Source organism: Mya arenaria, chromosome 12 (assembly GCF_026914265.1).
Source record: "Mya arenaria isolate MELC-2E11 chromosome 12, ASM2691426v1".
NCBI lineage: Eukaryota > Metazoa > Mollusca > Bivalvia > Myida > Myidae > Mya > Mya arenaria.
In genome coordinates this window covers 22,384,724-22,403,841 of record NC_069133.1, presented here as the reverse complement: position 1 = coordinate 22,403,841, position 19,118 = coordinate 22,384,724, and the positions used below count along the sequence as shown (strand labels likewise).

Genomic DNA, 19,118 nt, shown 5'->3' with positions numbered 1-19,118 from the left:
GAACGACTGAAGCTAATGTTTTGAAATATGCATTAAATTATACAAAAAAAAATCAATGCCAATGTTTTTCTTCCTGTTTTGTATTGTATGCGTTTCTAAACAATCTTCTTTGTGTATGTTGTATGCAAAGTTGAAAACCCTTCTTCGCCTATGTTGTATGCGTTACTCTATTTTTTTGTTGTACTGTATGCATTTCATACTGCGCCGTTTTGAACGCCCCTCATTTTCAAAAAATGTGGGAAAGTCCCAAGACCGGGTGGCGCAATTTTTCAGATTGTACGTTTGGGACATTCTTGGCAAGTGATTCTCGTGTTTGAGAATCAATTACTGCAGGTAAATATACGATGAAGTTATATAATTTAATCCATACTTCCATCTATCACAATATACTGTATCCTAGGACCAATGCCAAATCCTACTCTTAGCTACAGTATTTTTTTTTTTTTGTAAACATTGGCGGTTAGTCGTATTGGACATCCCTAGGGAGTAAGTGTCTCATTACGGAAATCTAAATTTTCTTAATACACAGGTAAATAGTTTACAAGCATGACATTTTCACCAAATATTTCTGGATTCTTACTTCTTATTTAAAACTTCTTTTTTGCAGAACAAAAATAAAGGAGAGCTTTCATACATACCCACTAAAGTTATATATACATTTATTTGAAACAAAACTATGCCCCCACCCAGGTCCTGGGAATAGCGTGGACTTTGACTTTCAGTCCAGCCAAGCTTGGGTAAGATCCCAGTCTTGCGGGGATTATACTGCACCCCAGGGACCCTAGGTAAGGCCCGTTCCCCACCATTTTTGGCGCAAAGACAAAACCACCACTTTCACCCGGCACTGAGGGGCCACCTAGAAGGGAAAAACACGGCCCATTTCCCCGGTTATCCCTGGTATACCTGTGGAGGGGGGGGGGGGGGTAGTCCACCTACATGGCCGTCAATGAGTCTTTTGACGATTTTTAGACTATGGCAGACTCGTGACTTCCCCCATCCCAGCAAAAAGTAGCAAGCGGTGCTTGCGCAGAGGATCCTCGCGACCACAATTTTTAAATTATCTTCGTTATAAATTCAAATTTCTACGAAAATATCATTGTCTACTATTAAACACATATTTATTTATGTCATTATGCCGAAAAAACATGTTCAGATACTATAATGCACTTACATGCATCGATTGTATCCATTAATCTGTAAATCTAGGACAAATCTGACAGGTTGTGTACATGTATGAAATGGGGTAAAGGATTTCGAATGTTTTGGTCGTTAATAGGTTCGGTTAAATAACACTATTTTAAATGCAACCATTTCAATGCGCTGAACGCTAATGTGTTTGATGTGTCGAGTTGGGAGAACATAGCTTATTCGCCACATAGCTTATTCGCCTATGCATTACATTTCTTATGAAATATGTATTTGAATGCATCAATAAAGATTATAAAGGGAGAAGTAGTCACAATTCAGTGAGTAAGCACATAGTTCACGTTCCATCGTGATACCACGCATTTAGGGCTTCAACATTGTTTTCTACATACTACGTATCAAGTCAATACATATGTAGAAATTATTTAAAAATAATTTTTCTTTAATTTTAAGGTAGTTTTTGTAACGATATATGGATAAATCTGGCGGTGACTTGCCGGGAGTCTAGACAGTGATTTTGTGTGTCTATTTGTTTACTTCTACAAGCTAGTGAAATATTTCACACATACGCGGATTGTTTATAAATTTATGTACCGGTATGACTTATATAGGTACAAGATAAAACATATAACTGTGCACATAAAACAACAACAACACAGTCATTCCTTGAATGATACATAGAGACAGTACAAAACATAAAACTGTATAGATATAATCAGAGTTCGAATTTAACTTTGAAGAGTACTCGCAAAATTTTGCTCTTTGTTTTTGAGGCAACTCGCAAAATGAAAAACCAACTCGCAATTTTATTATTTACTTTATTCCCCTATAATATTGTCTAATTAAAGTACCGTATTATATCATGTATAGGACGCTAGCATAGATAGGACGCAGGCAAAAAAATCGTTGAGAAAACGGGTAAAACTCCTTAATATATAAGATAGGACGCAGCGGAAAAATGTCAAAATCGGAGCCGAAAAATTGAGGTTGGTAAAGTATTTATAACATATATTGAAGTAAAAAAACAAACAAAAATTGTATAAAAGGCATATTTTGGTAAGTGTCTAGTGTATTTCGATAATAATCGTCGTATTTCGGTAATTAAACGTACACAACAATGATATATGTCTTGACATTTTGAGAACATTCACGCATAATATAAGACTTATACAAATGCTGTAATAGACTAGTTCTGACTGACAGTCAACCGTTGCATCTCCGGACATGCCCTCTGAATGACAGTCAACCGTTGCAACCGTTGCAAAACTGTGTATTGTCAAAACTAATGATTGTTTTGATAAGGCTTGTCGCTGCGCGGATTAAAGCATGTCAGCATAATTATTGCGTGTCGGTAATTAGCCTTGCCAGCAGAAGGCACCTCGGGTAAAGTGCGAACAAACAACAATACGGTATTACCATCGCAATAGTTCGTTCTATTGATGTTTTTCTAATGACAGACAGCGGGTGTTTTTCACACCTTCGCACATTTGAAAAGATTTGATAGTGACAATAATGCTACTTTGCGTTATGCACATTCCTTTATTATTATTTTAAAACAGTAACATACAACAAAATGTTTTGTAAAATATCGAAAGATTAAAATCATGAACAACGATTAATTGATAAATACCTCCTTTCCCGATTTTCCGTTGCCGTTATAACTCAATCCAGTTAAAGTGCTGACTCACATTGAGTTTTTGTGAGTAGTGTCCCTTTTGTAAAAAAGTAAACACTCGTGTTTGTTTTCAATTTATTTTTCAATAAATCATTTTAAAGTAAACTTTCAATATATTTCTGCGTGTGTTAACTTGCATGATTTAACCTATGTCAGTTGTTCACTTCGGTGACGCAGTACAGATACTTACTATTACCGCGTTCTTCCCCGGTCCGATATTTTCGACCTGAAATGGACTTGGAAAAAAACAGATGAAATTCTAATAGCATAGAAAGGACGCAGGCAATTTTTAAGACGGTAATTGGGGGTAAAAAAGTGCGTCCTATGCATGATATAATACGGTAGATATTTACACCTTACACATATTATTAATATTAAAAAGTATCAATCTTGAGTGACTTGACTACTAGAACTTGTTAATGGCTTATTCTTTTTTGGGGGTACGGATGACTCATCTGATGCTGGCCGCTTTTTGATAACAAAGCTGTCCATTGACATTGTTCACTTTGACAGTTGGGCGGATATATTTAAAGGTTGATGGGTTTTACATATAATGTGCGAAAGCGTTAAATTTAGCCAATGACTGAGCTAGGTGATTACGTCATTTGTATTCACTTTGTCTTTGGCACGCCTCGGAGCATCCCGGAAAGATTCGAGATTATACTCGGCCTATTCCGTACTTGTTCTATTTTTGAAAACTTAGAGCGTGACTCCATAAAGCCTACTCTATACTGGTAGTGTAAACATGCCATTTATAGACTGATCACACTTGACTACATAGCGAAGATAGGTTCATGTTTATTCTACCTTTGTTTTAACATTTTGTCGTCTAACAAAAGCCATTGCAAAATTTTGCAAGCTTGAATAAAAGTCACTCGCAATTTGCGAGTCTAAATTCGAACCCTGATAATGACTCGACTACAAGAGAGGATTGTGCATTTCCGTCATTGACAACATCACCATTAGCAGCAGAACAGAAGAAGCAGCAGCATAGGTTACTACTTTACTATGTCTAGTATTATACAATATATTCAAACTTAATATAAGAAATGGATAACACGTTATGTGAAACATATCGGATTATCAATATGATTATGTGCAAATACACAGTAAAAACTAATGACTTCAAAGAGAATACGCATGTTCCTTTTAACATGGTGAGTAGTTTTATGTCAATTTGTAATTAATTAATTTATTGATACTACTACTACTACTATCACCACCACCACCACCACCACTTGTTCGTTCTTAAGTTCAAAGTTAAACTTTTACCTAACGGAATTGTATAATATTTTAACAGTATCAGCAATCGCAATGATAATGAAATAACATAAGTTGTCCACAAAAGGGCCCGGGATGATCAAAGTGGGAGCCGCGAACGGTTTCCATGGCAAATGGTGTAATGCTGTCAGTGTAATGTATTTAACAGACCCAAAACGGGATGGTTTAATATAGCTTTATTACATTCATATTCATACGCACATGATCTTGAATCCAATCAATAACTGAACTATCAACATACATGCAACTGTTAGCCAGCGGCGGGCTTATCATACAAAATGATTGGCCACTACAAATGGCCGAGTGGTACCGAGTGATTAAAGAAGCAGCCGCCAAAAAATGAACACTTGAGAGTTTTCACTTCACATGCCAAAATTGTTAGATGCTGATACCTGCACCGATTGTTTTCATCTTGGTGATCACATTGAACATTATTTATTTTTTCATGTTCTTTTAAGATTTCTTAGAATCGGAATAATGCAAGAAATATATTGAATGGATGATATTTAAAAAATGCAGTGTGCTACATGTTCGAAGATAATTTCTCCAAGAGCCAAAGGGTACAAAAGAACACCATTGGTGACGAAGAAACAATCTGGTGATGACATTGAAGACGTTTTTGATATTTTGACTCCATCCACATCCGAACCGCTTTGATCAGTATTTCTGTGACATGAAATATGTGATATGCATTTTTTTTGTATGTACGTTTTAATTGAGAATTATCTTATAACTATATAAAACATCTGTCAAGTTATTCTTATAGTTGGAGTATATATGGACTCCTTAAAAAGAAAGAGTGCAGATAGCATGCAAAATTTTCTTGTACATCGTTATATTGTCGATGCTATTGCAGCTGCTGCTGCATGATGATGATGATGATGATGATTACAGGATGATGATAATGACGGTGATGATGATGATTACATAATGATGATTTTGAGAATGATGATGGCTTTACTGTGAGAATAATATTTATTATTTATCCTCTGAAATTAAAGTAATTTTCTATTTAACATTATACAACAGACAAATTAGGTATCACTCTTATTTGAACATAGGTTGTGTTGCTCTGCTCAATACATAGAAAAGCGAGGATAACTGTGACTGCGCATTTGAGGGTTATCTATCATTGATTGATGGGTACAAATTTAATCGAAATATACAAAATGTTGGGCTGCAACTATCATTTCGTGACCCAGGATATATTTATGTTAATATAACGACTCTAATGACAAATTTAATCCAGATAAGATCACTGTCAGATACATTTGTAACAATTATATCATTATTATTCAACATCGATGCATAATATTACTATACATTCTTTTGCCCAGTGTAAAATGGTAGAGAGTTGTAGCGTTACAGGGATACACATGAAATGTCAAAATAATAAAAAAGTATCCCTGATCGCTCATTATTGTAGCTGGGGGGGGGGGTGCAATTGACTGGTGCATTACCTCTTCCTAATTAAATTTTGGGATGCAATCAGCCATGTGAACCTCTGGCAATGACAGAGAGGTGGATTTAGGTCTCCCAAGCAGTAGATTGGGTAAAAAGCAGTAGAATGTCTTATTCCTTTTATTTTCAGTCAAAAACAATGATAGAAACAATGGTAACAAAAACTTGATTTTTGTTACTCTTTTTTTTTATTTTCGGTAAATATGTGTAACCGGGTAGTTACAATGTGTATCAAGCGGCACTTAAACTGTCTCACTATAGAGCTAGCATATATAGCCATGGCTTTTTCTATAGTACCCATGGGTCAAACTATCGGACCCATCCCCATCTTAAGAAAAAAATCCCAATCAAAAATAAAAATAAAATCAAAAAAATCTTGGTGCTCAGGTGAGCTATTGTGATCGCCCTGTGTCCGTCGTTCGTCATCGTCCATCGTCAACATTTTGACTGTTAACACTATATAGAGGTCACAATTTGGGCACAATCTTAATGAAACTTGGTCAGAATGTTACCCTCAATAAAATTCGATATTGGGTCCTCTGGGGTTAAAAACTAGGTCACCAGGTCAAATTAAAGGAAAAGCTTGTTGACACTATAGAGGTCACATTTATGACTGTATCTTCAGGAAACTTGGTCAGAATGTTAATATTATTAATCTCTAGGCCAAGTTCGAATCTGGGTCATGTGCGGTCAAAAACTAGGTCACAAGGTCAAATTGAAGGAAAAGCTTGTTAACACTCTAGAGGTCACATTTATGACTGTATCTTCATGAAATTAGGTCAGAATGTATTAATCATCTTCAAGTCAAGTTTAAATCTGGGTCATGTGCGATCAAAAACTAGGTCACCAGGTCAAATCATTGAAAAAGCTTGTTAGCACTCGAGAGGTCACATTTATGACTGTATGTTTATGAAACTTAATCAGAATGTATATATTGATAAGCTCTAGGCCAAGTTTGAATCTTGGTCATGTGTGGTCAAAAACTAGGTCACCAGGTCAAATTTAAGGAAAAGCTTGTTAACAATCTAGAGGTCACATTTATAAATGTATCTTCATGAAAGTTGGTCAGAATGTTTATATTAATAATCTCTAAGTCAAGTTTGTATCCGGGTCATGTGTGATCAAAAACTAGGTCATTAGGTCAAATCGTAGGAAAGGCTTGTTAGCACTCTAGAGGTCACATTTATGACTGTATGTTAATGAAACTTAGTCAGAATGTATATATTGAATCGATTTAGGTCAAGTTCGAATCTGGGTCATGTGCAGTCAAAAACAAAGTCACCAGGTCAAATTTAAGGAAAGGCTTGTTAACAATCTAGAGGTTACATTTATGAATGTTTCTTCATGAAAGTTGATCAGAATGTTTATGTTAATAATCTCTAAGTGATGTTTGAATCCGGGTCATGTGTGGTCAAAAACTAGGTCATTAGGTCAAATCATAGGAAAAGCTTGTTAGCACTCTAGAGGCATGGGTGAAAGTTTTCAGTATTGATACTGAATTCAGTATTTTGGAAAATATTTATCCTGTATAATGTATTGTAAAAATGGCATTTCCCTATATAAACACCCTATTTTCAGTATTTTGAAAAATTCAAACTTTCACCCATGTAGAGGTCATATATATGACTGTATGTTCATGAAACTTTGTCACAATGTTTATATTGATTAGCTCTAGGCCAAGTTTGAATCTGGGTCATGTGCAGTCAAAACTAGGTCACCAGGTCAAATTTAAGGAAAAGCATGTTAACACTCATTTATAACCATATGTTCATGGAACTTGATCAGAATGTTATTCTTGATGATCTTTAGGTAGAGTTTGAAACTGGGTAATCAGAGGTCAAAAACCAGGCCACTTGGTCAAATCATAGAAAAACTTTGTAAACACTGTAGAGGTTACATTCTCTCTTTGATCACCATGAAACTATGTTAGAATGTTTGTGTTTATGAAGTCTGTCAAGTTTGAAACTGGGTAACCTGAGTTCAAAAACTAGGTCATGAAGTCAAATCATAGAAAACATTGTAAAACACTGTTGAGGCCATATTTTCTACTTTATCTATATGAAACCTGGTCAGAATGTACTTATTACAGCAAGGTAATTGAATTGGATCAGGTGAGCGATACAGGGCCTTTAGGGCCCTCTTGTTTTTTTTTAGAAAGTCTTTTTACCTGTACTGGTTTATTTTCAACATCCTCTTAAATTATGTGATGTAAAGTTTTTTCGATAATTGAACTCTGAAATCATTGATTTTCATCACATTCAGAGGATCAGTATGAAATATTATCTGTCATGTTTTCTTTTAACTGTAAAATTTCCCAATTTCGGCATTTTCATGACACAAAATTTCCCAAAATGTCTAGGGTCTTTTTCCCAAAATGGGCAGAAAAAGCCCTGATAGCGACGCGGTAGAGCGTCTGCTTCTAAAGCAAGAGATCATGGGTTCGAACCCCAACAGGTGCACATAGCAATTTGTGCAGTCTGTTACATTTAGCGCCCAACGAGGGACTTTTGTTGTACGATAAGTCTCAGTCATTGTCAAATTTGTCAGAAAGGTTGATTTGATGATTAATAGCTCAAGTTCGAATATAGGTCATCTGGGGTCAAAAACTAGGTCACAGAGCTCAAATATGGAAAATCCTTGTTACAACTCTAAAGGTAACATTTTCAGCCCAAATATCCTGGAAATTTGTCAGAAAGGTTGTTTTGATGATTTCTAGCTCAGGTATGAATATGGGTTATCTGTTGTCAAAAACTAGGTCACAGAGCCCAAATATGGAAATACCTTGTTAACCCTCTCGAGGTAACATTTTCAGCCCAAATATCCTAGAAATTTGTTTGAAAGGTTGTTTTGATGATTTCTAGCTCAAGTTCGAATATGGGTCATCTGTGGTTAAAAACTAGGTCACAGAGCCCAAATATGGAAATACCTTGTTCACACTCTAGAGGTAATATTTTCAGCCCAAATATCCTGGAAATTTGTCAGAAAAGTTGTTTTGATGATTTCTAGCTCAAGTTGGAAAATGGGTCATCTGGGGTCAAAAACTAGGTCATCTGGGGTCAAATATGGAAATACCTTGCTAACCCTCTCAAGTAACATTTTCAGTCCAAATATCCTGGAAATTTGAAAGGTTGTTTTGATGATTTCTAGCTCAATTTCAAATGTGTGTCATCTTGGTTCAAAAACTAGGTCACAGAGCCCAAATATGGAAATACCTTGTTAATCCTCTCGAGGTGTCATTTTCAGCCCAAATATCCTGGAAATTTGTTTGAAAGGTTGTTTTGATGATTTCTAGTTCAAGTTCAAATATGTGTCATCTAGGGTCAAAAACTAGGTCACAGAGCCCAAATATGGAAGTACCTTGTTAACATTCTCGAGGTAATATTTTCAGCCCAAATATCCTGGAAATTTGTCAGAAAGGTTGTTTTGATGATTTCTAGCTCAAGTTTGAATATGGGTCATCTAGGGTCAAAAACTAGGTCACAGAGCCAAAATATGGAAATACCTTGTTAACACTCTAGAGGTAATATTTTCAGCCTAAATATCCCGGATATTTGTCAGAAAAGTTGTTTTGATGATTTCGAGCTCAAGTTTGAATATGGGTCATCTTGGGTCAAAAACTAGGTCACAGAGCCCAAATATGGATACACCCTGTTAACACTCTAGAAGTAACATTTTCAGCCCAAATATCCTGGAAATTTATCAAAGGTTGTTTCGATGATTTCTAGCTCAAGTTCGAATATGGGTCATCTGTGGTCAAAAACTAGGTCACAGAGCCCAACTATGAAAAAACCTTGTTAACACTCTAGAGGTAACATTTTCAGCCTAAATATCCTGGATATTTGTCAGGAAGGTTGTTTCATGATTTCTAGCTCAAGTTCAAATATGGGTCATCTAGGGTCAAAAACTAGGTCACAGAGCCCAAATATGGAAATACCTTGTTAACACTCCACGGGTGCAAAACAGTGGCTCCAGCTCTGTGTATAAAAAAGAGCCAATGACACTTCCGTGCTAAGGCAAAAGAACGGATATCATCGTAAAACATAAGTATGACTCGTTATCTTATCTAATACCACAATTATGAGGGCTTATTTGAGAAATCGGGGAATGCAGTGCCATATAAATATGTTTAATCTTCACACGTGTTTCAGTTATTCTGTAAACATATTGTTTATGGAGTTATAAAACCGATTCTCCCATCAAACACATGCATGTTTACAAACGAATGTAGAACATTTTCACCAATTTTTAGCTGAATTTCACTCAAGACGCTTACATTTAAGGTAAAACCAGTATTATCGAGTGCTTTTATTTTTCCGGGAATAAAAATGACCGCCTGTTTACCGCAATAAGCATGTTTATACTCTTTTTCTGGGTTGAGCTGGAGCCAAAAGCCAGGGAGCTGGAGCCAAAGCGTGGAGGTTGAGCCAATACGCTGTATAATAATGCACTCAACTTGGCATATTTGGAAAAGTTCTGTATCTATAACTAGTATTAAGATATTGTTGTATTTTTTAAAATTTATAATTATTTATGAATATTTAATGCAATTCATCTGATAATGGGCGTTGCAATCTCAGAAATGTCGATGGAGCTAAACAATCCTTGCACAACATCTATATAATTATTTGGTTACTGTTTCTTGACCAGTTTTTACTCTGGACAATCAGATTCCAAAATAGATAAATTGTAGTGGATCAAAGAAAGTGTGTCATTTAACAAAGATTAGATAGACGATAAACTGGTAAACTATGTGCTAAATTACATCAACTTAGAAATTAAATGACCGCTAGTACACCAATCGGATTGAATATGTGTTAGTGTTATTTTTCTTATTTTTCTGTACGTTTGATTAATATTTGCTATATACACATATATATATAATATTTACACCTCCACTTCCATTCCTTAAATGAACTGCCTTTCGGCAATTGCGTTTATCAATCGATGAACGCAACATCTTCGGATATGTTCGGATCGCAATTCATTGCATAACAATATACAACATTTAAGAAAGTGTTAATTTATTATATTTTAAATGTATTGTTGCCATAAGTGTTTCATTTTTACATTTAAAAGTGATTTCAAGTGGTTGATCTTTTCCCGCGTTACAGTCGGGTCGTTATATTTACAGAATGGGTAAGAACGGATTACTTAAAGGTTTTCTTAAATGAAATGAAGAACTATTGGTGTAAATATAAGGAATGAATTGCGGGGTTGACGTCATTATCGGGGATATGAACGCAATTGGGCTGGTCAAAGTACGCGTACATCAACCCCGCAATTCATTCCTTAAATGAGGTACACTATTTACCGACATTAAACGCAAGCTTGGCTTAGTTTAAGTGAAAACAAGTGTGCATTCTTACAATAATTCATTGTTTCCTCGACCAGCAAGGTTGTAATACAGCATAAGTTAGTACACGGTATTAAGCCAATAAACACCAGTGTGTGTGTGGTCTTTCATTTAGGATTGACAAGGTTAGTTGCTAGACATTGTGGGTATAGTGATGGTACCCGATAGTACAGCCACAACGCCAGACTTAAAACGGATCACTAACTGGACTAAGTGTACATTTTTTTGTCATTGAAAAACTAATGTATTTGTTAACATTACGGTTCAAAAGTTGTACATGGAAGTTCATCGCATTTTTTTTATTTACCATCCGACTTTGATTAAAACACTTTAAAATCCCTTAACCCTTTTAAGATGCAGATATTGTCAAACTTAATTAATTTATCATAATATAACACAACACAGGTTTGCTTAATTATTACGAGAACTTAAAAAAAAACCAACACCTTATAAGTATCCTCGCCCACTTGAATAAACATATATCTAACAGAACAAAGTAGATCCCAGTTTTTGCTGCACATCTGACTTTCTGACTTGGTACATATCGAGGAGTAATACATATGACCTTTTTTTATTAAGTAATCTTTATTAATGAAGAATTTAGCGTTCGGAATTTGCCAATATTTCTCGTCAGAACATGCATAATTATACAGTGTATTGGCTCAGCCTTCACGCTTTGGCTCCAGCTCAACCCAGAAAAAGAGTATAAACATGCTTATTCCGATAAACAGGCGGTCAGTTTTATTTCCGACAAAATAAAAACACTTGATAATACTGGTTTTATCTTTAATGTAAGCTTCTTGAGTAAAATTCAGCTGAAAATTGGTGAAAATGTTCTACTTTCGTTTGTAAACATGCATGTGTTTGATGGGAGAATCGGTATTATTACTGCATAAACAATATGTTTACAAAATAAAAGAAAAACGTGTGAAGATTAAACATACTTATATGGCACTGCATTCCCCGATTTCTCAAATAAGCTCTCATAATTGTGTTATTAGATAAAATAAAGGTGAGCAATATAAGGCCATCATGGCCCTCTTGTTTATATTAAAATTGTATTTTTCTCTACAATTTTGATATCATAGACAGACAACGCGAAAACTTTTCCTTCTTCACAGGACATTGCGACAGGTAAACACTGAAAGTTTACCTGTCGCACCAAATTTTTACCTGTCGCAATGTTACAAACAGTATTCAGTAACATCAGCCTAAACCTTGATTTTAAGCCTCTTTTTTAAATAAGTTTTGTAATTCCCCATTTGAACAGGTTTAGATCTTTTTGGTTAGATTTGTCCTACAGTACTATAATAAATTACAAAAAAAGCCAAACATAATGTAAAAAAAAAAATCAATATTCGGATCTTATAAATGTCATAATTTTTTTCTTCCCTTGCCTCCCAAAAAAACTCATATCTGGTTCGTCTACCCATGAAACAGCTAGATCTTACCCTTTTAATTCATCTTTAAATTAAAGATACAATAGGGTTATAAAATGTAACGAATTGTACTACCAGTCAAACTCAGGCACAACATTTATGCAAAAACGAAAGTAGAGTTCTTGTTATTCGCAATGTTAAACAGAGTGGAAAGAAAGTCAGCTCGGTATATTAATCATCATATTTAAATTAACACGATTGCCGGGAACCACTACATACGGAATTTTGTAATTTCCGAACATTTCCGTAAAATAAAAGTATTAGAGTACCAGCTGAAAGTGAACCTTACGCGTTTTATCGGCTTTTACGGAAACATGTCGAAACGGGGTTTACAAATAGTGAAACACGGATTAACACGCTGAATAATCATGATATAAAAATAACTCTGAACATTTATTTAGAAACTGAAAGTAAATTTTCCGAAAATTAAACGGTGCTGACTGTAATTTTTCACCGGATATTGTGACCGATCAAAACAAAAGTTTCGTCGGTCAAAATTGAAATATACCGGACATGTCCGACTGTCCGACGGACATTCGCATTGTCTGATAGAGTAAAATAATGATAAGATATAAGTTTTCAGATGTATAACTGGGAAAACTAATTTTTGGTACAAAATCATGAGCGATCCAACGTCATTGCATTTTCTGCCTGGCATTGTATGCGTTTATATGTTACTATATTTTTGCAATGAAACGGGTAAAATCTGAGAAAGTAGTGTAAATTGTAATCATATTTTGATACACTTGTGGTATAGGTGTCGGCCTCTCACCAAAGAGGTTCAATTTGTGTGTACTATAGATAGGACACAGGCATTTTTTTAAAATTCAATTTCAGGTAATAAAAGATGTCCTGTACACAGTATAATACAGTAGGTATATTATATTATATTTTAAAGTGGTCAGAAAATAAGACCGTTGCTAATAGACTAAGTCTTAATGAGGTCATTTTTATTTTTCAGAAAACAGTAGATCTTCAAGATGGGAAAAAATAGGAAAAAGAAGAAAAAAGGTATTTTTGACCAATAGGATTTCTGATTACCTTAGTATGAGTATTAAAATATCGTTCTTCTGTACCGGTAGGTGAGATGTTCTCTCACCGAAGCAGTTCTTTGACATAAATGATTTATTCTTAATTTTGAAAGTTGCATATCTAGAGCTTGGTTTTTATCAATCACATGCTTGGAACATTTCTGTAGGAACCAACACTTTCCTACATGTAATGATTTTTTTCAGTTTCAAACCTTGACCACTTTTGACAATGACACATTTTACTTAATTCTTGGAAGCATATTGCATGTTGCACAAAACACATGGCCAACATTTGTTCCTACCATTTTTTGGTCCCCCAAAAATGATGGGCATATCAAAATCAGAACCCCCATCCATGCGTGCAACTATAGTTGGTCTTGTCCTGACTGTTACTTTGTCATGCTTTGGGGGATCTAAAAAAATAAGCACATGTGTTTGGTATGAAAAATGTAGTTTGTCTTGTAGAATGTAGACATATTAGAAATTGCATATACTGGATGGAATTTAAGGGGCAGTCGTCACTTATTAAGTTTTATCATAAACTCATTCATGCACAGGCATCTGGCTGATTGTTTGTTTCATAAATGTCGATTAATATTATTTGGGGTATATAATAATGAGATAAACAACACATCTGAATATATATATATATTTCTTTCTTGTAGTCTGTTTTAAAGGATTTTGTTTCTATTTTTTTTTTTTTAGAATCTCAGTTGGCAGAGAAAAAGGGTAGGGCTCAAGGTACTATTTGTGGACCAGCACCTGATACAAAGACTAATAAAACAGGTCTATCCGACGCTGGAGAACCAATGGACAATGAAAGGATTGGCGAACTAGAAAGCACATTTTATGAAAGAATAGCAGATGAAGCAGGGGCTACCCTTAAAGATGCATCTCAAGATCTTGCTTTGATGAAGGATCAAACAGAAAAATATGTAGGAGAGAAGGTTGAAGAAGGGAAACAATCTTTAAGAAAAACAGGCAAACAGGAAACTAAGAAAATGGCAAAGCAGGCAGAGATGCTTCAAAAGGAAATAAAAGATTCACATGGGAAAGGTATGCAGTCATAAATTTAAAGTATTAATTTATATTATGTGTCATGAATAAAAATATTACTCTGATCCACGAAAAGATATATATTTTGAAACATATGATATCTATCTGGCCAATTACAGATTCCCTTGCCTCGGCTCCACTCTGTTTGCAGGGAAACTTTTTTGCTGCAACCTTTTTTGCACTTTTGTTAAGACATGCTTTGTAATCAAAGTTTAATATAGACATAATCATAATAGAAGCAGTCTTCTTCTTAACCTACTAGCCCGAAGTCTGAGGCTAGTAATTTTGGGCTAGTGAAAATCACTGGACAATTAGTTGCCAAAATAAAATGACTTGAACAATATTAAGAGCAAAAATACAATATTTTATATTACACACAGAATAATGTTAGCCCATTTTGTGCAAATAGTCTGATCACTGAGAAGCTTAAGTTGAATTGTAATAATTATGCCCCCCTTCGATGAAGAGGGGTGTATTGCTTTGCAAATGTCGGTCATTCCATCCCTTGGTAGACCAAAGCTTGTATGAGTGATAACTCAAGAATTCCTGGACGTAATCAAACTTGACATGAAGGTTGGGCCTGACCAGTAGATGACCTCTATTGATTATAGGCGTCAAAGGTCAAGGTCACAGTGACCTTCAATGGTTAAAAGGTTTTAAAGCTTGTCTGAGTGATAACTCAACAATGCCTAGACCTACGGTCATCAAACTTGAAATGGAGGCTGGGCCTGACCAGTAAATGACCCCTATTGATTAAAGGGGTCATCGGGTCAAAGGATACTGCGACCTTGACCTTGAATGATAAAAGGTTGTCCAGGTGATAACGCAACAATACCTGCACCCATGGCCCTCAACCTTGACTGGGAGGTTGGGCCTGACCAGTAGTTGACCCCTTTTGAATTTTGGGTCAACTGGAAAAAGGGTCAAGGTCACAGTGACCTTGAATGATAAAAGGTTGTCCAAGTGATCTCTCAACAATGCCTGCACCCATGGCCCTCAAACTTGCTTTAGAGGTAGAACCTTACCAGTAGATGACCCCTATTCATTTTAGGAGTCATCGGGTCAAAAGTCAAGGTCACAGTGACCTTGAATGCGAAAATGTTGTTCGAGTAAAACTCGAGAATGCCTGCACCCATGGCCCCCATACTTGACTTTGGTGTTGGGACTGACCTGTAGTTGACCCTTTTGATTTAAGGGGTCATCGGGCCAAAGTCACAGTGACCATGAACGCAAAAAGCTTGTTTGTCATTTCAGTCCATGCATATTACAATCAATTGTCTAAATAATCCTGACAACAGGGGGGGGGGGGGGGGGGGGGCATAATGTTTGACAAACATCTCTTGTTAATATTTATGATACAACTATTACAATTCAATTGCATAATTTGTTATGCTTCAGCTAATACAACATATAAGTTATTGTTAAACTTGAAGTTTTTCGAGGGTGCATTTTCAAAAACCAAAGGCATTTTGTATGATAAATTGAACAGATATATTCATAATTTATAGGTATATAATAGTAGTAATAATGACCTCTTATATTCGGCTTGTGGAAAATTGCTAGGGATTGTGGTTTTGCTCAGTATCAGGCATGTGCTCTGAAAAAAATGGCAAGAGAGTGGTAGGTTCCATATTCCTAACAGGATGTCAAAGAAAAAAGAAGATTTGACATCATATGAATAGAGAAAATACATCTTAAAACCGATATAAATTGTTCTTTTGAAAGGATAAAGTGTAGTTAAAGATTTAAACACCTAAAATGACAAATAAAATTTAGTAAATGTTAAAACTTAACACATAATTTGAATGTTGGTTTAAATCTATTTTATTTAGTTCCATTGTATTAAAAGATAATTATGTTTTCTGTATTATTGAATTGTCAAAACTTGAAAGCATATTCGATAAGAACCTACTATATGACTTACTGTATGACACAGGTTTATCAAACATGAATATGAATTAACACTTACATGCATTTATAATTATACACGTACAAAAACAACATACTGGTAATATATATTTTTTAGGACATGGTATTTACATCGGCCACAGTGAAAATACACATATAGGTGATGAAACTACCTACAACATAGGTTCAACTAGGGATGATACAGATGAGGATGAGGATGATGAAGGTATTTCAAGCTAACCGGTTGTTAAGTTCGCAGCTTGTGATAAAACATAACATGTATGTATTGTATCATAACTAGGGATGTGAACGAATGACAAAATTGATATTTGAAATATTTGGTAATTCTTTCGATCAAATATTCAATTACCAAAATGAATCTTTTAGAAGTTGTAATTTTTTTATTTTTTTCTATAGTGATAGTCAGGGCTTATTAACCTTTTGTCGTAGCCGGTTCCGCGACGGACCCTTATTATTCCCCCCTTCGAAGGAGAGGGGTATATTGCTTTGCACATGTCTGTCGGTCAGTCCGTCAGTAGAGTAAACCAAAGCTTGATAATTCAACAATTCCTGGACGTATGGTCATCAAACTTGACATCAAGACTGGGTCTGACCAGTAGATGGTTATAGAGGTCATCGGGTTAAAGGTCACGGTGACCTTTAATGGTGAAAAGATTTTAAAGCTTGTCTGGGTGATAACTCAACAATGCCTAGTGCTATGGTCATCAAACATGACATGGAGGCTGGTCATGACCAGTAGATATTCAATAAAAGGTTCTCCGAGTGATAACTCGACAATGCCTGCACCCATGGCCCTCAAACTTGACTTGGAGGTTGGACCTGACCAGTAGATGACCCCTATTGATTTAAGGGGTCAAAGGTCAAGGTCACAGTGACCTTGAAGGCAAACTTCACATTCCTGTACCTATGGTCATCAAACTTGACATGAAGGTTGGGTCTGACCAGTTGATGAACACTATTACTGTAGTTTTGGGGGTCATCGGACCAAAGGTCAAGGTCACAGTGACCTTTAACAAGAATAAGTTAACAAAGCTCCCAGTGATCAATATCTTAACAATGCCTTGACCCATGGCCCGTAATGTTTGACAAATATCTCTTGTTTTTAAATTAGCCTCTTATATTCCCCATCGTAATGTTTGACAAATATCTCTTGTTTTTAAATTAGCCTCTTACATTCCCCATTTTCAGAAATAATAATAAAAATGCAATACAATTTGAACACAAATCAAAGATCGTAAAATCCCGGTTTAATGCCGTTATGCGCAAGCCGAGGGCTGTTTCATGGCACGAGCAGTGGACGATCAGCCTGGTTCCAGGATTGACCTTTATCATAGTATAACTATGGAACAAACAAACAAACCAATTTGGGGAACTAGTAAAATTATAAAACGAAAAGAAACATGAATTTTGACTCGTCCATTGTTCAACAATTAACAAAATATATCCTAAAATGCTATACTTTACAGCTACATTTCAAAGCACGAACACTATAATTAAATTGGCACGGTCATTTAAATTTACCGAGAATAATTGAAACTTGTTTGATGTCACTTGACTAATAGCCAGTTCAGGGATAATTCTATGTCAGATTTTCAATGAGAGAATTGCTCCCATTTGTCCCAAATTAGTGAGAGAATTTTAATTTCAGTGAGATTTTTAATAAAACATGGATAACGCAGTGATTAAACAAGGCGAAACAGTAACTTTATTCATGAATATCAATATATATATACACTTGTTTGACTAGAAGGAACACTAAGTCTTGTTTACAGTTCAGATATCATGTACATTAAATATTTTCCTGGACTTTTTCTTTTTCCACACTTTAAGGGCACTCCTGTAGTCAAATACTTATAGGCTAGGTGCCTGGATCATGATTCTCATCAGCTGCTCGCAATGTTCTGGAGAAAGCCTATTTCTCAGAGGGGTTGTTACAGAGTTCTGTGAAGAAAAGGCCCTCTCACAATCACTTGTGTGAACAGGATGGGTCAAGGCAAGACTGGCCAGTTTTGTGAGATTTGGAAATTCATGACTGTGAAATTTGAAGATCAAAGACCACAGCACACTGGTACTTTCCCTTGGGTATTGTTGAACTTTGACAACCTTTTTCAGGAGTGCCTATTCTTTACTGGTTGCCTCTGCATCTACAACAGGCTCTGATGTTGAAACCCTCTCCTCCCCATCCTCCCTGTAAGTGTGAGACATTTCTGAGCCAAAGTGCCTCACAAGCACCTCAATTGAGTCATTTCCCCAAGACTCCAAATCTGTGTCAGTTAGAAATGTAATTGGCCTTAGTCCCAACACACAAAAACTAGTCATGATGTGTTTGTCTCGGAACCTGAAAAACAAAAAGGTTGTGTGTTTTGATTGAAAATATATTGATTCCAGGAGTATTTATAATCACACTAAATGTCTAATGAACTCCTTCATATTTGCCTGTCAAGTTTGAACACTTATTCCCTATTTGTCAACAATGCAAAGATAAAGTAATAGATAAAGATTCATTATTTAAATACACACTGAATTTCTCTTGGTTACCTGGCTGAAATGTTGTCAATCAAAGCTGTGATGAACTGCTCTCTGCATGTCATAGCATTGTACTTGGACTTTTTAATTTGATGTTGTCCTTTGAACATGTTGTCCTTCATATCTCGAGAAAGGGATTCCAGGAATGGTGAAGACATCTCATGTTTCAGCATTTTATTCAGGTCACTAAGACATGCTTCAACAGAAACCTGTTAAAATAG

The 19,118-nt window shown here is 35.6% G+C and overlaps 1 protein-coding gene across 1 annotated transcript in view; it reads left to right on the top strand.

Annotated features, from left to right (window-relative positions):
- The first annotated feature begins 238 nt into the window (after positions 1–238).
- Positions 239–19,118, top strand: part of LOC128211400 (uncharacterized) — a 49,108-nt gene continuing 30,228 nt past the window's right edge. The window contains exons 1-4 of the mRNA XM_052916149.1: positions 239–333; positions 13,317–13,366; positions 14,092–14,442; positions 16,469–16,576. Coding sequence (XP_052772109.1) covers positions 13,336–13,366; positions 14,092–14,442; positions 16,469–16,576 — 490 coding nt within the window. The 5' untranslated portion in view covers positions 239–333; positions 13,317–13,335. The remainder of the gene's footprint in view (positions 334–13,316; positions 13,367–14,091; positions 14,443–16,468; positions 16,577–19,118) is intronic.